We start from the raw sequence: 22,341 nt of genomic DNA, 5'->3' as shown, positions 1-22,341 counted from the left end.
ACTAATATAATTATTATATAAATTGAGAATTAAGAAGGCTATAGGAGCCGTACGCGGTTTCCGGTGCGTTGATTCCAACGAAATTTTAATTTTTCGTTGGAATTAAATACTTGTGCACGGGGCACGAAGGAGATCGTCGGAATTAAAATCTCGAGTCGAGATTATTTCGAAAAAATCTTGGCAGTATACCAAGTAAAAAATTCGTGCCCCGTGCACAAGTATTTAATTCCAACGAAAAATTAAAATTTCGTTGGAATCAACGCACCGGAAACCGCGTACGGCTCCTATAGCCTTCTTAATTCTCAATTGATATTTATTATAGAAGGAGCCTTTATATTCTTAATAATATAATTATTAATAATAAAATAATTAAATATGATAATTATAATAAAAAATATAATAATTACATATTAAATATATAATAATAATAATAATAATAATAATATAATTCAAAACAATAATTTGTAATTAAATATAATTAATTATTATATTTAACCGCGAGATTTCTAGCCCTTGTTTTCAATTCTCTTTTGGCAAGTTTTGCTAAACCTATACATGGAAAAGCATCTAAAAATATTACTCCAGCACGAAGCTTATATTGATCCTCCATGGTACTCGACACCAAGTCTATTAATTCTTGCTCCGTTACCTACACAAAAAATAACTGTATATTTTATAAAAATAATTGTATATTCTCCTCAACACATACACAAGAAATATATATATATATATATATATATATATATATATACATATAGTTTTCGGTAATCTTATACCTTAATACCTTTATGCACGAAATAATCAGACTAATCATATATATATATATATATATATATATATATATATATATATTTATATGATCGGACTCATTATTCCGTGCATAAAGGTATTAAGGTAAGATTACCGAAAACTACATATTTTACAAGATATTTTAATTTTATGTCAAAAAATTGTTACCTTACAATTCAAAAAGTACTTAAGAGAAAAATATTTTATTATAGTGTTTTGGAAAGCTCTCGAGATAAGCTACAAGAATATGCAATGAAAAATAGTAGGTTCTATTTAAGAAATTGGTGAAAAAGGTGACCTTCACGTAAAGGTGACCTTGATAGCTGACTTTGAAACGACTATCCAAAGTAAAATCTTTGCCACTATCTTATGTTCTTCAAGCCATGCAACTTTTTTTGAAACATTTTTTTCTAAAATTACATGATATCGAAATATTTGACCGTCAAAAATAAAATGGAACACTCTGTATATGTACATGTATATGTATATATATATATTATATATATATATATATATATATATATATAATATACATATATTTTAAATCTTGATATACAAATTCGACTGAACAACCTCCCCGCGGTGTACATCGGGTAATGCAAATGCCAGCGATTGAAAATCAGGTCAAGGTCATCGATGTTTTCTTAAATGGAACCCTCTATTTTTTATTGCATATTCTTGTAGCCCTTGTCGAGACGTTTTCAAAACACTACTTGATGTCTCTTCTGCAAGCCGTTCCCAAGATATGAAGATTTAAAATTGACATACCGCTGGCATTTGCATTACCCGATGTACACCGCGAGGAGGTTGTTCAGTCGAATTTGTATATCAAGTGGCTATAAAAAGGGCAGACTTTGTGTGTGTGTGTGTGTGTGTGTGCTTCTTTAGTAAAACTTTTATCTCTCTTTCTCTACCATTTTCTTATCCTTTCCTTATCCTTACATTAAAATAACCAGAAGAAATATAATTAGAAAAAAGTTTTACTAACACACACACCCACACACACATACACACATACACACACAAAGTCTGCCCTTTTTAGGGCCACTTGATGTACAAATTTGACTGAACAACCTTCCCGCGGTGTACATTGGATAATGCGAATGCCGATGATATGTCAAATTTGAAGCTTCGTATCTTGGGAACGTCTTGCGTAAGAGACATCAATAGGTAGTGTTTTGAAAACGTCTCGACAAGAGCTACAAGAATATTAACTATTTCTGTTCATATTTATAAAGAATGTCACATTTTGTTTTCTGCTGTCATTCCCAATTTTTTATTAATAATAATAAAGAAATGCTAAGAATAATCAGAATCTTCTTCAATTTTAATATAAAACATAAACATTCAAAGGAATAAAGATTCAAAACATATTACTATCAGCTCATGCTTGTTTATATATGTGTAACGAGAAAAGTAACTTGTTTAATAATTTATGATTTAATACAATAAATGCATATTATTATATATATATTGAAAATTGCATGCTCGCAAAAAATTTTCAGTCGATTTTTTTCTAAAACTCATGTAAAAGAACAAAAAACTTTATTATTTTTAATTTACATTTGCATAATAAATTACCTTAATTTTAATTGTAACACTTATTTTTATATACTCTGCATAATTCCTCTGCAGGTACATACATGTATAATTTAAAATAATAATTAAAAGTACTAATAAATTACCATAAAAAAAATAATAATTAAATGTATTATATACTTATCTGAGATACATTTATTATATTAAAAAATAATAGACGGACGTGTCTATTTCTAAAATGTTTAAAGAGTTAAGAGTTAAAATTTTTGATAAATAAATGAAAATCTCAGAAATAAGTTTATTAAAAATTATGTTATAAAATTTTTTAAAAAGGTTATTTAAATAATTTTCAAAATTTTTAAATTTGCTATCGCTAAATTACTATTTTATAGTCTCGTACTGTGATTTCATTATAATTGCAACAAGATTATACCTTTGCACCGGGTATTTTAGTAACAAAAGCAACAGGATGTTCACCATCTACTGGATGAGGCGCTCCTACTACTATAGCTTCCATCACTGCTGGGTGTGTCATTAAGACACCTTCAATTTCTCCAGGGGAAATTTGATATTCTTTGTACTTTATAAATTCTTCCATCCTATCGATAATAAAAAGTTCCCCGTTTTCGTCAAAATAACCGAAGTCACCCGAATGCAGCCATCCTAAAAAATTTCAAACTTATCCTTATATGTGTGTGTGTGTGTGTGTGTGTGTGTGTGTGTGTGTGTGTGTGTGTGTGTGTGTGTGTGTGTGTGTGTGTGTGTGTGTGTGTGTGTGTGTGTGTGTGTGTGTGTGTGTGTGTGTGTGTGTGTGTGTGTGTGTGTGTGTGTGTGTGTGTGTGTGTGTGTGTGTGTGTGTGTGTGTGTGTGTGTGTGTGTGTGTGTGTGTGTGTGTGTGTGTGTGTGTGTGTAGTATATTTTCTCCATAAAAACTTATCTTTTTAAAAAAAGAAAATTCGCCAAACGGCATTAACTATAGATACCAGTTGTAAAAAAAAACTGTATTATTGTAAATTATTGTTATACAAAATAGTGCTATTTTAATCTATAGAATTCAGGGTTAAACATTTTTAAAAACTTGGTGTTGTCAACTTGAACAATATACTAATGTAATAAAATTATTAATATTGCCAAGTTTTTAAAATTAAAATCTTTCTATTTTTATATTTCTTTTTATATATTTTTTTATTAATTTATATTTCTTATTTTTTGAATAACTTTTTAATTTTAAAATAGGAACGAAGTAAAGTCGACCCAACTAGCCAAAATTATATTTATTTAAAAAACACACAACGTTTCGACCATATGGATGTGGTCCTTATCAAGTGTAATACTGAAATAATACAGTTTTAAATCATAAGTGTGAAACGGTTTGATATGTCAAAAGTTAGAGATTTTTTACATACTTAGTAGAGGTGCAGCCAAATTAACGATAACGTCAACTTTTCCATAATATAGTTACAACATATTTAAATAAACATAACATAAATTCAATTTTGTCAAAACATTTGAAAGAGAGAAAAAGAGAAAACGATCCTATCGTTATGATGATTCGTCAAAAACTAAATATATAAAGCCAAAGATTATACGACCTTTATAATTTTATCATAAATGTTATTGAGATTCTCAGTGTCTTTATGTAGGTTAATTGTATTGCTAACTTTTTTGATAAAAAACGAAAGAGAGAAATCGCAGAGATGTTTTTTATCAAAAAAGTTAGCAATACAATTAACCTACATAAAGACACTGAGAATCTCAATAACATTTATGATAAAATTATAAAGGTCGTATAATCTTTGGCTTTATATATTTAGTTTTTGACGAATCATCATAACGATAGGATCGTTTTCTCTTTTTCTCTCTTTCAAATGTTTTGACAAAATTGAATTTATGTTATGTTTATTTAAATATGTTGTAACTATATTATGGAAAAGTTGACGTTATCGTTAATTTGGCTGCAGCTCTACTAATGAAGTATGTAAAAAATCTCTAACTTTTGACATATCAAACCGTTTCACACTTATGATTTAAAACTGTATTATTTCAGTATTACACTTGATAAGGACCACATCCATATGGTCGAAACGTTGTGTGTTTTTTAAATAAATATAATTTTGGCTAGTTGGGTCGACTTTACTTCGTTCCTATTTTAAAATTTTACTAGCGACTTTTTAAGTATCTAATTATTATTTTTAATTTTAATAGTATTATTTTTTAGGAAATTAAAACAACCATTTGTACAATAGTTTCTCCTTTCGGTTAAAATATTTCTATTTAAAGAAATAAGAAAAATAAATTAATATAACTTTTTATTCTTATTGTAAAATACTTTTAACTGGTTGGTTTGAGCAAAAGAAAAGAAGGTCCTTACCTTCCTCATCAATAACATTTTTAGTCGCATCAGGTTTTCTGTAATAGCCATTCATCATAGTCACTGCCTTTATCCACAATTCTCCCGGATTATTCGGACCAAGAACATTTCCGTTTTCCGAGTTTACGATTTTTATTTCTATATTCTCGAGTACAGTCCCGCAAGATCCAGCCTTGTGATGCGGCTGCTGTAATGTTCCAATTGCACATAGTTCTGTTATTCCTAAAAATACAAGATGAATAATCATATTTCATCACTACAAATTTTCCTTTATTTACTTATTATATATTATCTTATTCATTATATATTAATATTGTACTTTTAATATTTGATTACACTAAAATATATACCTACCATAACTTTGTAACATTTGAACATGCGGTAAGGTACGTCTCATTTCTTCTTGCACTTTTGGCTTCATTACCGCACCAGTGAAGATTATGACTTTCAAAGATGTTAATGAATAATTTCTTACATAATCCGCTTTAAGAAATCGAATAATCATGCTCGTGCTTAAAAAAATCATCGTTACCTGAATAACAAAATGAGAATAAAATGATTTAAATTTTCGTATTACAATACGCCAGGAAATGTAAAACCATGTTTTGTAATTTAATTGATGCATTATAACACTCTATATATGAGATATTTTTTATATTCTCCAAAAAAATATTTATGTATATAACTTAAATTTATATAAGCTATTATTATAAATTATTCGTATATAATTTATTATAATGGTAGACATCTTTTACTAATAACAAACGCTAATCTCCGGATAATATATAAATAGGCTCTAAAGGCAAATTAATAGCATTCTTTTAAGAATGATATATTTTTATAAATATTATATCAAAATCATTCAACTTTGTTTAAAAAAAAATTATCAACTTTATTACAAAGTAAACTCGTAAAAGCATTATTATTATTTAATGCTTATAAAAAGATATCTTGCAACAAATTATATAATTATATAATTCTGACATTTATATTTTATGTGTATCTTAATTATTATTGTTTTCAAATTATAGGAACTGGTAGAGAATTTAAAAAATTTGCTCTTATGACTTTACTAAAAGAAATTTGATACAAATGAAGTAAATGATAACTTTTGATTGAAACAAGTTATGTATATATTATCACAATTTTCTCCATTAAATTACGACTCCGCACCTTGTATTTCTCGATCAATACACACGTCATCTCTTCATCGAATTCCGGATACATAATCACTTTAGTGCCCTGCACAATCGATTTTATATTCATCAGTATCCCGCTCAACCAATGAAATGATGAGAACCAAATTAACACCACTTTGGTAAAATCTATTATCTTTGTATCCTCATTGAGACATATTAGACAATAATTGGACATTTCGATGCCTTTCGGCATCCCCGTGGTGCCTGATGAATGTATAATGCACGCCGTTTGCTTGATGTCATCAGGCTCGACATACCGAAAATTTGCCGCTTCCTCATTGCAATGCATGCACAAAATGTCGGAAAATGTCGCGATCGCATCTGAATGTTCGCCGAAAACCACAATAGTGGGATTGAAGTTGCTTTTTTTAATCGCTCTCAAAATAACCTTCATGGCTTTTTCGTTGCAGAAGATTACTTTTGGTGTAGTCATTTGCATGACATGCAGCGCGACTTCTAATGACAAATAGCACATAAGTATTAGAGCAGACAAATAATATCGGGCCTCTACCGGGACTCGTTCCTAGGACTCTCCTCTTCTCTAAAAAAAAACCTTGCGAACCCGCAAATGTTTGCAAATCAAATTTCTTTTAAGGGTATTTTATCTTTTTAACAGTAGTTTGGGCCGATATACAGGGTGTCCGGTAATAGTCACGCCAACCGTCGTGTGCAGATTCCTAGGATCATTTGGAGACGATTTTTCCTCAGCGAAAATGTCGAGGGAGGTCATTATTTTTTGCATGTTTTCAATTTTTGCCATCATGTATCTTTGTAACTAAGCCTTAAATTAAAATTCTATTAAAGTAAACTCTACCTAAAATTAACTGAAGAATGTGAATTTATTATTATTTTATTTCCACAAGGTTTAGTTTGCGAAAAACCCTTTATTTTCAATTGCTTATAACTCGAAAATTATTGGTGTCTCGACATTTTTGCTGAGGAAAAATCGTCTCCAAATGATCCCAGGAATCTGCACACGACGGTTGGCGTGACTATTACCGGACACCCTGTATAAAAATATATATGTGTGATTCTACAAAAATAGAAATTTTTAGCGGCTCTAACTTTTTTATACTTTAATTAACATTAAATTGGATTTTTTTTCCATACAAAGTAAGATAATAACTGAGTTTATATATACAAATAATAAAAAAGAGGCAAAGTAATGTATTTATTTTTATAAATCATCTTATAAAAAAATAAGAAATTCTTAGGTCCTTGGCGTGTCAAAAAGAATTCAGATTACAACACACCGTCACAAAATAATTTTAGAATTATATACAATTTTTTTGTGTTATAACTAATTTATATTAGTCACTGTTATTAACAACAGTATTATTTAATTTATTGAATTCTATTTTATTAATAAATAACATTATTAAACTTTGTCCTAAGTTTTAATTTTCAGTCCCCCGACATTAAAATTATTTGCATTGTAAAGTCATATATGATCTCAGCAAAATAGCTACTTGTACCGAATGAATGAGTTTGAAGTAAAGTTAACGTACGTCAGTCATTTTTATTCATTTTTATTTTTATTCATTTTATTTCGCGTGATTTGTTATGACGAATACGTGTTAGGTCAACTTCTCAGTCCTCTGGTAAGGGTTATGTTAAAAGTTTATTGTTTTTATTAACTTTTATTTAATGTAAATTATGTATAAGTTTAACTTTTAAATTTTCTTCAACTATTTAAACTTCAATATAATTCAAACGAGATATTTTTCATTTATAAATCTCAGTCCGCTAGTTTTAAGTCCCCTGGTTTTCAGTCCCCTATTCTCAGTTCCCTGGAAAATAATATGACAAGAGACTAAGCACTAACCGGGGGATTGATAAATGTATATATATTAAAACGAAGGTATGTTTGTATTTAAAGAGCGTCTTGCATTGTTTCTTGATAGTTATTGGCAGTTATCTTAATATTTTATTTACCTATTTAATATTCTTTTACAAAAGAAATTTTGTAATTGTAGCAACTGTAGATTTTTTTTCAAAAGATACTAGTTTTTAGTTTAAATATAAAGTTTCAAATACTCTTATTCGTTAATTCTTTTATTTAAATCTTAGTTCTTTGGAAATCTTCCCAATCCCCTAATCATATGTTTTGGAAAAATGCTCATAAAATACGAGGCGTATTATTAAAGTAAGGTCCGTTTTGAATTTAAAAAAAGATCTTAACATATAAAAATAATTTATTATAGCCAAAAAACTTCTACAAGCTTACTTTATTTTTCCACATAATCATCATTGACTTCCACTTATTTTTTATATCGTTTCAACAGTTTCCTAATTCCATTGCTTTAAAAGTCTGCCGCCTGTGTCTTGAACTAGTTAATAACGCCATTCTTTAGTTCGCCGTAAGGAAATTGAATAGATAACTTTGAGGTTTTTGGACCAAATGTTATAAGTGACAGTAAAGTTAGGCAATGGTGTCGTTTGTTTAGAGAAGGACGAACAAATGTTCATAACAAAGAGCGTAGCGGTCGCCCAACAATGATGACAGAAGGTTTAATGAAAGAAGTAAATACAAAATTATTGAAATTATTGAAATTAAGGTTTCAGAATTGTCTATTAAATTTCCTAAAGCAAACTAAAGAACGAAAAGAAAAGCGAACTAAAGAACGACATTACTAACTGGTTCGACACTGGCGGTGGACTTTTACGACAATGGAATTAGGAAGCTGTTGAAACGATATCAAAAATGGATGGAAGTCAATGATAATTATGTGGAAATATAAAGTAAGCTTGTAGAAGTTTTTTGGTTATAATAAATTATTTTTATATGTTAAGACCTTTTTTTTATTTCAAAACGGACTTTACTTTAAAAATGCGCTTCGTACATATTTTATTGACTGGCTGCTTTTATAACTATAATAACATATCTTGTTTCACATCATAAGCCAGTTATAATCCATTAAATATATTAAAAGGAATATGGACAAAAATAATATCAAATAATTTCTATTTTTGTAGAACAACTCATATCTCTTATTTTTTAATCTAGACTGCAAAATATATCCAAGTGCATTTAAATCAGAATTTACGCAAGATTTCTTATTTGTCAGGAGGTAGCCACTCATCGCTTCGTAGTGCATATAAATACTAGAAATTACATATATTTATATTTATTAAAAATAATGCTTATTAAATTATTTATATACCTACTTATATTTATTAAATATAATAATTATTATTTATAGTTATTAAATGAAACAAATAATATATATTTAAAAAATTTTAAGTAAATAAGTAATAACTAAATAACAAAATAATAAATCAATAATAAATAATAAATAATAAATAAATAACAAATAATAAATAAATAACACCAATGCCACACTTATACATAATTATTACTATATAATTAAATCAAGTGACGCGATAACGGCGTGACACCAACTATATAAAAAAAATAAGACACGTCAGATCAAAGGTACCGCGCCACTACCAAATAGTTTATCCGGAATTTTTCTGCCAAAATATTTTCAGAACTAAAGCTATAATAAAAAATCTAACAATATTTTGCTTATGTAATGTGAATATAAGCTATCGATTGCGATCAGTTTGAAGATGATTGGTGCAGTCAAGCCCGAGAACTCGAAAATTTGTACTCAAAAAAGTAATATTTTCGTGGTTTAAGACTTTCAGTCTTTAGATCTCACATGCATAATTTCGCATGCACACACGCAAATCGAGTTTGTCCCTAATAGCAAATTCGCAATGTTACGACTGACGCAACGTTCCCAAGATGTGAGATTGTTTAGCCAATCGGAGCTGTTCTTCAAACAGCCATTTTTAGGTTTATCTGTAGGTGGTTCAATACATCGATTGTCTCTTATATGAAAAAGGTATTACCACGAAATAGACATTATTTAATGACATTATTAACAATGTAAGTATTTTTATTTTAATAAAATATGTTATTATTATTATTTCTTCTTCTTCTATTTACCCTCTCTTTTAGGGGTGTTGAAGAGACTGGACGGGACACTGCCAAGTCCAGTTTCGCTATATGAGTATAGTGATTAGAAATGTTTTTGTTATATTGCAAGTTTTTAATATGATGGCTTTTTGTGCTACTTTGTGGTTGTATATAAGTAGTTTTAGTTGTGTCAGGTATTTTTTAAACGTGTTTGGTGTTATGCCTGTTACTGACATTATTAGTGGTATTATGTATACTTTTTGTTGTTTCCATATTCTTTGTATTTCTTGTGCTAGTGGTGTGTATTTTTCTATTTTCTCATTGTGCTTATGGTCTATATTTGCGTCATTTGGTATTGAGATGTCAGATATGTTATTTTTTCTCTTTTCTTTATGAATGTAATATCTGGTTGAATTTCATTGTTTTGTCCGTGTGTGTCGTTATATCCCAGTATAGTTTGTATTTCTTATTTTTAATGATGGTTGTTGGTGTGTATTTGTAGTATGGTGTGTTGTTTTGTTCTATGTTGTATATATTGATAATTGCTTTGTGTATTATTTTGGCTACTGTGTTGTGTCTTTCTGTATATTCTATATGTTTGCTAGTAATGTACATCCTCCTGTTATATGATCTATTGTTTCCGGGAACTGTTTACATTTTTTACATTTGTCGTCCTATGTATTTGGATCTTTAATAATGCGTTTTAGATAATTCTTGCTTGCTATTACTTGATCTTGTATTGCTATTATGAATCCTTCGGTTTCTGGGAATAGTTTACCTTGCTGTAGTCATGTATATGTGTTTTTTGCGCTTATGCATTTGTTGCTCATTATGTAGCGGTGTTTTCTATATAGCTGTTTTTGGGCCTATGTTTCTATTTTATTTTGTACGTGTTCATTTCTGTTATGTGTGTCGAATTCGTGATTTTGCGCGGCTAAGTTTAACGGGGTGTAGTTTCTATCTGTTTGTGTTATTGCTTTGTGTAACCTGTTTTGTTTACTGTGAAAGTATTGGCGTAATGTTTGTATTTGTCTTGCGTGTAGTGAGTGTATGCTTATTAAATCTCTGCCTCTTTCTTTTCTGTCTATTGTTATAGTCGTTCTTTAGTCATGCTTTCGGGTTATTATTATTATTATTATTATTATTATTATTATTTTTATTATTATTATTATTATTATTATTATTATTATTATTATTATTATTATTATTATTATTATTATTATTATTATATTATTATTATTATCATCATCATTATTATTGTAATTATTATAAACTCGTCATTACTGCTTTTGTCGTCACCAATGTTATTGCTTCCGTTCGCATCGTCGCCGATCTCAATTACGAAAATAATATTAGACAAAGTATTATTTTAATACTATATATATTTAATTTCATTTTAAAATTATACATCATATACTTTTTTATTGTAAAAATATGTATTTTTACAATAAAGAGAGACAGCATCAAAATCGGGACATAAGACATTTTAAAGATATTTTTAAGATGCTTCTTAGATATCATGTCATAAGATGTCTTAAAGACGACTTAAAGACTTCTTAAAGATATCTTTTTTCCTCGATTTTGGACATGTTTCGATTTTGATGCTGTCTAGGACATGTAGTTAAATAATTTTTTTTCTAATAATACATAAATATAATTTTTATTTTTATTATTATTTATTATTATATATTTATTTATTATATATTTATTTATATATTTATTTATTATATTTTATATATTATCAATAATAATTATATAATTTTATATTAATAATATTTACACAATTATTATTATGAAGCGTAAAAAATAATTAGGAAAAATTTCAGAGATATAGGATTTAGTAGCAAGAATATTAGAAATGAGGCAGGAGACATCTTAATAAGAAACGAGGAAAGGGCGGACAGGTGGAAGAATACTTAGAAAAGTTATATTCTGGGCAAGAATTAGGAGATGCATTAGAGGAGGAAAATAGTGTTGAGGCAGATGATTTAGGAAATCCTTTAATGAAGGATGAATTTGAGTCAGTATTAAAAAACTTAAGAAACAGGAAAGTGCCAGGTATAGATAGATTATAGGCAAAAGTTTTGGAGTACACAGGCAAAGAAATATTGCATCATCTGTTCAAACTAGTTAGTTATGTATACGAGACGAGCAAGATCCCGGAGGATTACAAACGGAACATCATAATAACCCTATCATCATAGTAACCCTACCGAAAAAGAAAGGCGCAGATGTGGAAATTTTAGAACCATTAGTTTAAGTTTCCACGTGTCAAAAATATTAACTAGGATCGTACAAAAAAGATTGGAGAAAAGAGGAAATATTATGAAAAGACCAATTCGGGTTTAAACAAAACAGGGGAACGCGCGAGGCTATTCTAGTTCTAACAATAAATAAAACAATAGAGAAAAAAAGAAGGTCTACATAGGATTCGTGGATCTGGAAAAAACTTTCGACAACGTAAAGTGAGAGAAGATATTCGAAATACTAAAAAATGTAGGGATGAAATATAGGGATAGAAGATACATAATTTGTACAAAGATCAAACGATTATAGAAATTGAACAGAAACGTAGAGAAATGAATATTCGAAAGGGAGTAAGGCAAGGATGCACGTTATCTCCGCTAATTTTTCAACTTATATATAGAAGAGGCAATCGGTGATATTAAGGATAGAGCAGATTTCGAACATGCAGGGCAAAAGATTAAAATGCTTAGATTCGCGGATGATATAGCAGTATTAGCATCTAGCAAAGAAGAATTGGAAGTGGCATTGAAGGAATAGAAACGGTTCTGACAGAGATGTATGGTATGAAAATTAATAAAAGAACACCAAAATCCTGGTATGTAAGGGGCGCGAAAATAGGGCTAAAACTAAGATACAAATTGGAAAAGAGGAGCTAGAAGAAGTAGCGGACTTCTGTTACTTGAGAAGCCAAATAACTTGGGATGGTAGGAGCGATAAGGACATAAAACAAAGATTAGCACAGGGCCGAGTCGCATTCAACAAAAAGAAAGCAATGCTATGTTCCAGAGCGATAAATTTGGAAACTCGTAAAAGACTTTTGAAGACATATGTGTGAAGCACGGCATTGTACGGTTGTGAAACGTAGACTGTGGCGGCAGCAGACAGAAAAAATTGGAAGCATTCGAAATGTGGTATTACAGACGCATGATAAAGATACCATGGATAGATAGGGTTAGCAATAGGGAAGTATTAGAAAGAGTGAAGGAGGGAAAGAGTATATGGAATGCGATAAGGAATAGGAGAGATAGGATGGTTGAAGGACACTTGCTGAGACACAAAGGACTAATTCGTGAGATATTAGAAGTAGAGATAGTAATAAAAAGAAGCAGAGAAAGGCCCAGACTAGATTACTGCTCGCAAATAGTCAGAGACATGGTGTGATCTACCTTTAGGGAAATGCATGCATTGGCTCAGGATAGGAAAGAGTGGAGATACGCATCCAACCAGTTTTTGGACTGAGAACTATATGATAATGAATTTATAAAATATATTAATAATAATAATTAATATTATTATTATTTAGTAATCATTCAGACGTCCCAAATACTGTCGCTACCTATCCCGTCACCATCCGTCTCGTCATTACTGCTTTTATCGATACTAGCAATGTACTGTTATTGATCGCGTCGTCGCCGATCTCAATTACAAAAATAATACATATTAAACAAGGTATTAATTTAATATTATTAGAGTCATTTAAATGGTCTAAATCGTTTTGACTATACAAATAATCATTTTTAAAAATACAAAAGTAATTCTTTGATAAATTTTATATCAGATCAGATAATAATCTGCAAAATTAATGTACCATTTATACTTGGCTGAGTAGCTTTGATTTTATATTTATTTTTGAGCTACATATTTTTAAATGTATTTTTAAATTTTATTTTCAAACTTAGAAAAATTTTTATAAAGCATATTTACTTACAGTGTCAAAATTTTTTATATACTTGGCGTGTTTTTTTTTCTTTTATGAAAATTTTGTTGTGATAAAATAAATAAAAAAATCTAATTAATATAAAATAGATAAAATAGAATAAACTAAAATTGCACATGCGCTATTATTAGACTTTTATTGTTCTCTGATTATTAATTAAATATAACGTAGCAATGTTTTTAACTGTTATCGCAGCAGAACTTACGCAAGTCCATGTCCTCGTTCCACGGATTAAAAATCGCATTGACATAAACCGCCGCCAAGCAGGGCACAATGGAATTGAGATGATTATTTGTGCACACACTGACAACATCGCCGGGTTTGATTCCTTGTTTTTGTAACCACAATGCGCATCTCACGACTTTGTCTTGTAACTCCGTATATGTAACTACTTTCTCAGTGCACGCGTCCAACTATAAAATTATTGTTATTATAGTGTCTTGTAATCATTAAACGTGCATTGTAAATTATTTAATCATAATTAAAATGACATCGGATAGATCTGGAGTATTTTATGCAGTTTTTTGAAAATGTTTATTCGATATGAGATTAATATGCAAATTAAATTCAATAATATTAAAAATACACGATTGTAAGGTAATATTATTTAACTATTTTATTACCTGTTTGTATAATGAATAACAAAATTGAACATGATTACATTCGATACTTATTATTAATATTATAAAATAAGTAAGTTAAAATCAATAATAAAATCCTATTAAAAAAACTAAATTGCAATTAAATTTTAAGCAACTTTAGCAAACTTTAGTTTATCTATCGTTTTTTTTTTTTAATTGTATTCATAAGAACACCTGTCAAGAATAAAGGACCATTTCCTTATAGAAATTGGGTTTCGGTGAAATTAGCTGAAACTTTGCAAAAATATTGTTCATGTGATGCTGATCAAAAGTCAACATTGCCGCGACCCCCAAAAATCAATCGTTTGATCTCTATGAGACGTTCTTCTTAATAACTGATACAGCGGCAACAGCATTATCAGGCCTATTGTACAACTGAATATACTTGAATAAATGCGTGTATGTATATGTGTGTGTGTGTGTATGTTATGTATCTGTGTCGATAATAAACATATGCGCGAGTGCATTACATCATCGTTCGAAAAAGAACAAAAAATTAAAGAGTACCTTTAAAAGTTTTCTATTTTTTGTCTAAAAATGAGCAAAAATATTACATTTATGGGCTCGTAGTTTAAAAACTAGCATATTTTGAAGGTCGTGCCTATTTAAATTTCTGATCGGCATCACACAAAGTACACTTTTTTATAATTTTGGTCGATTTTAACGGCGGCCACTTTTTTCATAATATTAGTGCGTGGTCCTTTATATTACAATTACTTTTTTATTTGCTGCTGTATATAGTATGTATTTACATTTTTTGTAAATTATATTCAAACAGCCATAACTTGATGAAAAAAAGTCGTACGGTCATGAATCAAAATTTGTTTGTAAGTTCTTGAATTACACTTTCAGATGTTAAGTTTATTTAGAAATCAGTTTTCCTTTTGCCGCAAAAAAATGTTAAATATGGTCAAAAACGCCATTTTTGGCTTTTTTCATTTCGAAATCCTGACGTGCTAGGCAAATTCTGACAACGGTATCGTGTTCAGCGCAAAAAAATCCTCTGGAAACGTACTATCGCACTTCGAAAAGAATTTTGTGTCCCACTGTATAATATATAATAAGTTTAAATACAGCCTAATATTTTAATTATTATTTCTTTTAAGTATTATACAATTTTAAAATATATTCTTTTGTTTTATGACTTTTTTTTAACTTGATTGTGTACTATGAGTACCTTTAAAAGTTCTCCTTTGCTGAAATATTCTACATTTATGTTACGTGTAAAAGTTCACTTACTTGTGCAATTTTATCTCCATTGCTCTTCATTTTATCCCATATTAATTTTGCAAGGCTGTTATAGTTAGTTATATAAGGCGACACTTTCCCTTTATAAACATTATTTTGCACAGTAAAAGCCTAAAATTATATATAATAAATGAGTTTGTTACTTTAAATAATTATAATATTTTTGCAAGTCGTAGTAAACTTGCATTCGTATCTTTAATCTGTGTATATATTACGTCATATTAATGGTGACGTTTTATTGAAATATTATAAAAAATTATTTAAAAAAATAATTCATAGTATTGGCGCGAATGTTTTTGCACTTACTCTCAAATAATTTGTAGCCATTTCGCCGAAGATATTCGAGTTTTCGATCCCAGGTATGAAGTGTATGATTAAAAACGGACGTAGAAATTCGATAATAATTCGATAATACCACTGCGCACATTACAAATAATTGCATTCAATAAATTGTTTATGGTCGTCTCATTTAATTAAATAATAATTGATTATTAATATATATGAGTTTAAAATGAAAGTTTTTTAAATAAAATAAAAGACCTTAAATATTGCAGTTTTATATATGTATATATATGTATATTCTTTATATTATTTTTTATTGTTTATATTATAAATAAATTTACGTTGCAATTTATTTGTAGCGTAGTTTTCTATTTTTGTTAAACAATGGGCATGAAAATTTACCTTATTTTTAATAGATATCATAATAATATATAAATGTATATAGTAAAAAAGGATAACATATGAAACTTAAAACTATAAGATTCGAAGAAAAGTATATGTATAAAATAATAAAAATACACGCACACACCATACGCACTCTTGTTTGTAAAAATATCTTACAATTTTAAATCATCTACTCACAATAACGTCTAAATTAATCGTGTTCATAATAAATTTAAATGTTATTTTGAATTTATATTGTATAACAAAAGTATCTATATTTCCCTATTTGTACTAAACAGAGATTTAATAATTCAAAATCTAACGTAGCTATTTAAAACGTCGTTAAATGTTGTAAAAAAAATGTATGTGGCGCTACTATTATGATATTATTCTAGAAACATTATTTTTTATTGAAATGCAAAGTTCTCTTGCATTAAATTATTTTACTTTCAAATTTAATTTAGTTTTATATATTTTATATACTATATTAAAAATTGTTATACAAATCTATTATTTTAATACTTAAAATGTAATTGCTGCGTCGTATGACTTTTTATCTAATCTTTCTTTAAAGATAATAAATTAAAAAGTATTTTAGTATTTTTTAAATATTATAATATTTTATATATATATTACATATTGAGTATATAATAATTATACTAGGTGTCCCATTTTAATCGATCACCCCAAAAAAACTTTTTCATTTTTGATTGTACAACAAAGTCTTTCAAATAAAAGTTGTTTGATTTAGAGGGGGGGCAGAAAATAGCACTACTGACTTTTCTAAAGAACACTTTTTAAGGTCATTTAAAGATCATTTATGCTTTTTAAATTAAAAAACCATATTTTTTTATATATAAAGTATTGAAGTAAAATCGTCGAAAAATGAATATTTTACAACATATTTATAGATAGTTTATGCAAAATTAAGTTAAATTTAAGTATAAAATATCTCGTAATCTATTCATTTTTTGGCCAGCATACACTTATAACTTTTCTGTAAGTTAAAAAATATATCTTTGGTAAAATATTATATACGGAGTGCTTTTTTTAGGAGGAATGGTCAGCTTTCTAGAATCATAATTCTACACATTATTTTATATAAAAAGTTTATATAAATATGTGTTCTATTCTAAACAATTATAAAGATACAACGTGTCCAATTTTAAGAACGAATACATTTATTAACTTAGTAGAGCTAAATGCTGTGAAACAATTATATTAAATTTTCGTCGTTTCCTATTACCATGATTACGAATGTAAACATTAGATCACGTTTGATAAGTCCTGTGTTAGTTAAAAATTTTTTTTCTGGTGTAAATTAAAATTTCTCATATTTACTAAAGCCAAAATTATGATTAATTGAAATTATTGTTTATTAAACAATATTAATTATTTAAATTTATTGTAAGCTTAAAATTTAATGTAATTGTTTCATAGAATTTGATCCTATTAAGTTAATAAATGTATTTGTTCTTAAGACTAAATACGTATCTTTATAACCGTCCAGAATAGAATACATGTTTATATAAACTTTTTTGGTTAAAATGATGTGTACAATCATGTCCCTAGAATGCTGATCATTCCTCCTGAAACACTCTGTGTAGACACAACCTCTTAATAAAAAGAAAATACTTTGATTAGTTGGATACTTTTAAAATAATATAAAATACTATAAAATAATATAATGTAATTAATAATATAAAATAGATATACCTTTTTACTTGGCATTTAGCTTTATTTAGAACATAAAATGAAATAAAGTCTATTTAAAACATAAAATATACTCTTTTTAAAAGTATACAAAAATATCTTAATCATTTTTTTAAACTAATTAGTATAAAAAAATATATTCAAAATTAGACACATAAGAAACTTTTTTGAAAAATACAGAGCATTAGAAGATTTAAAATAGTTTGTAATATATGTAATATTAAAAAAATTAAAAAGAAATAATTATCGAAATGTCATAAACAATAAATAAATTACTCATTCTAGCAATCAGTCGATTTATGACATTTAAAATTGCACAATACATTTGACTTTTTGCATTTGCACAATTTAGAGAATTAAAGAACTTTTCCTTACAATTAGATTTTATAAAGCCTTGGCCTCTAAATTAAAATTTTGTAAATTAAAAGCTTTATTAACGTTATGTTAATAATAACATTAGTAAAAATCTTGATTTTATTTTTTAACAGTCAAAGTCTGAATTAAGCTTCACTTAGGATTGACTAGTCAAAGTTCAAAGTGATTTTCTTAGTTTCTCTTTAACCAGTCATGATAGTTATTCCTAGGATTGACTAAAAACATACTAGTCACAAGCCGAAACACAAAACTATTTCGGGCTTTGACCAAAACGCTTGGTTGTTCCGCACATTGATCAGTTAATCCTAGGAACGCCCGCGTAATGGGGTTTGACCATAATATATACATATATAAAACTTGACTATAAATGTTTTTAAAATATTTATTATGATTTTTTGGATTATTTTCACAAGTACTATATACTCCTAAAATTTGGCACTACCTTTGTTATAGCTTGTAGATATTTTGTCTCATAAAAATTAAAATGTGTATGTATATGTCAAAAATATCTAAAATAGAATTAAGCATTTATAAGTCGTATTACACAGAACGATACATTAATATTAAATGCCGTGAGAAAAACGTACCAGTCTCTCGAGACCACGAATTATAAACAATGTTCTTACTAATGAGTTGAGGAAACTGAACTTCACCTATTTATTTACACGATAATAATGCTAACTCGATTCTTTAATTAGTCATACACTCCTTGCAAAAATAAACTTATCTAATATCAGTGATGCTAAGACACATATGCTTAAAAATTGTGCTTATTGATTGCACTATGTGTGGTGGCCATGTAAATATAACAGTCATTTGCAATATATTACTTGTAGATTAATCTCATGACATTGAAGATATGGTAAATAGAAACATGGAAGTTATGGTAATTAGAAACATATTCTCGCTACTTTTATTCACGCGAGATAAGATAGGTTAAGCACTAAACACATGTGTATCGGACAAAATATTTTGAAGTGATGATATGACGATATGTAAGTTTTTTTTGTAAAACACGAATTACGAGAAAAGTAAATGTGACTACAAGAAAATGAAAATTGCTACTCATCTTGACATTCTATTAAGCAACAAACGCAAAATCACATATATGTTCATATATTAATTCCGGATGACATGATAATTTTTTCAGCACTTTATGACTTTAATTAAACTTTATTGATCACACACACACACACACACACACACACACACACACACACACACACACACACACACACACATACACACACACACACACACAATTCTCTTTAAGATTTATTATTATTTTATTATTTATATATTATTATTATTCTATGTAAGGTTGCAACTTAATTTTTCACTGGTACATGTTTTTCACAACTGGCGCCCTATTTTATCTTTTTTTTTTTAAACATTCAAAGAAATAAATATTCAGTACGTACTATTAATTTGCGCTTCTTTAATTCATATTATGTATGAAAAAAGTCATATTTTTAGCAATTTATGATTTAATAAAATAAATGCATTACATTATATTGAAACTTGCATACGCACAAAAAATTTTCAAATTCCATTTTTTTAAAAACATGTAAAAAATTTTATAATTCTAATTTTACATTTGCATAATGAATCACTTCCATTTTACTTGTACCACTTGTTTTTACATACTCTGCATATGTATAATTAATATTTTTTACCTAATTTATCTAAGACATATTTATATTACATAAAAAATAAAGAAATGTACACACATGTCTATTTCTAAAATGTTTAAAAAATCAAATGAATAAAAAAATGTAAATCTTGAAAATAATTTTATTAAAAGGTTTGTTTTAAAAAATTTTAAAGAAATTAATCAAACTATTTTCAAACAATTACTATTTTATAGAGCCTCGCTTTGTGATTTTATTATAACTAAAACAAGATTATATCTTTCCACTGTGTATTTTGGTAACAAAACCAATAGGATGACCATCTATTGGATGAGGCACTCCTACTGCAGCTTCCATCAGTGCTGGGTTATTAAGACACCTTCAATTTTTCCAGGTGAAATTTGATATGTTCTCTGTACTTTATGATATTTTTTTTTATTCTATCGATAATAAAAAGTTCCCCGTCATTGTCAAAATAACTAATGTTACCTGCATGCAGCCATCCTAAAAAAATTCGAATTTTCTTTTATGGTATATTTTCTCCCTAAAAATTTATTTCTTTGAAAAAAAATTAATTTGCCAAATACAAATTTTTTACAACTGGCGCTAACAATAAGTTGTAAAAAAACGCCAGTTGTAAAAAACTGTATTACTGCAAACAATTGTTTTACACAATATAATGTCATTTTAATCTGCACAGATCAGTGTTAAAAAATGTTCAAAAATTTAATGCTCTCAACCTGAACAATATATTAATAAAATTTAGAGCGTCAATTAAAAAAAAGATTTCTTATTTTTATTTTTTTTTCTTAATTTATAATATTTATTATATGAATAAATTTCTAATTTTAAATACAATTATTTGTGTAGGAAATTAAAATAACTGTGTTGCGGAGTAACGTTATGAAAGAATAACACGTGAACTCAAGACTTGAAGAAGAAATATTAATCATATATTAATCGTATATTTTGAACAAGGAATAGATAATGATATAAAATAGTTAAAGAAGCGAGATGACAAAAGCACAAGATGATAGTCAATTGCTACGCCTACGGAAAAGCCTACTTCAGCGTATGCGACATTCCAGCAGCCACGAGAAAAGCAACTCAAGGAAGTAGAAATAGCAAATCGGAAGTATTCGGCGATCATCAACACCGGCACCGATTTAAGCTTGATGTGTAAAGTACGTAAAGATAGGCGCGCCGTAGCTCTACGAAAAGACTAAATTCGATGGGCTAGGGGCAAATAATAATTGTACCATGGGATCATTCGAGACGGATATGATTGTAGATAGCGGGATTTATAGAATAAAATTCCATGTAATAGACGACTGGTTACTCGTTAATGAAACATTGCGTATTAATTGGTGCAGATTTTCTCAAACAGACAATGCCAACGTTCCCGAAATATTAAAAATCGATATTGATAATAACAAGATAATGCGATAGACCTATCAAATGTCATGGACGATAACGGGCGTAAGGAAATTGAAGGACTTGTGCATAATTACCGGTCATACAAAACGCGAGAAGTAGAGATAAGCTTGAGACTCATTTTACATGATAAAATTCCTATTTTTCAAAGACCTCGAAGATTATCTCAGTCGGAGAAACAGGAGGTTGAACGACAAATAAAGTCCTGGCTAGAAGACGGAATAATTCGCCCGTCTAATTCTGAATATACGAGTTCAATCGTGCTAGTACCGAAAAAGAATGGCAAAACTAGAATTTGCGTGGACTTCCGAAAACTAAACCAAAAAATTATCAAAGATCGGTATCCTTTGCCACTAATTGAAGATCAATTAGATCGACTGCAGGAAGCTTTTCACAGCACTTGATTTAAAAAACGGATTTTTCCATGTCAATGTCGTAGAAGAAAGACGAAAGTATACCTCTTTTGTGACTCCTACAGGACAATACGAATTTAGGAAAATCCGTTTGGATTATGTAATTCGCCGTCCGTTTTTCAAAAGTATATTAATGCTGTTTTTAAAGACCTAATTGCCAAAAACATAGTACTTACATATATGGATGATTTAACTATTCCATCGCAGAATATTAAAGAAGACTTGAAAAATCTAAATCTCGTTATCAAAATCGCAGAGCAGGCCGGCCTTAACATAAATTGAGCTAAATGTAAATTTTTGCAAACACGAATAGAATATCTTGGGCGTATTATTGAAGGTAATACTGTTAGGCCGTCGGAAAATAAAGTCAAGGACGTTATGAAGTTTGCGGAGCCAAAATGTGTCCGCGGTCAGAGTTTTCTCGGTCTCATGG

At 28.4% G+C, this 22,341-nt stretch overlaps 1 protein-coding gene across 4 annotated transcripts; it reads right to left on the bottom strand.

Annotated features, from left to right (window-relative positions):
* Window positions 1-382: 382 nt before the first annotated feature.
* LOC145946565 (uncharacterized) lies at window positions 383-19,087 on the bottom strand. Of its 4 annotated transcripts, none has more exons than XM_083056278.1 (10): window positions 19,018-19,087; window positions 18,873-18,939; window positions 15,983-16,093; window positions 15,668-15,787; window positions 13,993-14,200; window positions 5,873-6,354; window positions 5,054-5,231; window positions 4,700-4,921; window positions 2,806-2,991; window positions 383-649 (listed from the first exon to the last, which is right to left on the bottom strand). In XM_083056278.1, exons 3-10 carry the CDS (start codon window positions 16,001-16,003, stop codon window positions 594-596), a joined length of 1,473 nt encoding a protein of 490 aa, XP_082912404.1. In that variant the 5' UTR covers window positions 16,004-16,093; window positions 18,873-18,939; window positions 19,018-19,087; the 3' UTR covers window positions 383-593. The 4 variants fall into 4 exon arrangements, with proteins under 4 accessions (XP_082912404.1, XP_082912377.1, XP_082912386.1 ...); XM_083056251.1 differs by having other exon boundaries at window positions 2,762-2,991; window positions 19,018-19,086; XM_083056268.1 differs by having other exon boundaries at window positions 528-664; window positions 2,762-2,991.
* Between the last annotated feature and the right edge of the window lie 3,254 nt (window positions 19,088-22,341).

Source organism: Prenolepis imparis, unplaced genomic scaffold (genome assembly GCF_030444845.1).
Source record: "Prenolepis imparis isolate NDT839.2.m4 unplaced genomic scaffold, iyPreImpa1.0 SCAF_2, whole genome shotgun sequence".
Lineage (NCBI taxonomy): Eukaryota > Metazoa > Arthropoda > Insecta > Hymenoptera > Formicidae > Prenolepis > Prenolepis imparis.
The sequence above is the reverse complement of the archived record's forward strand: the minus strand, read 5'-3'. Positions and strand labels throughout refer to the sequence as shown.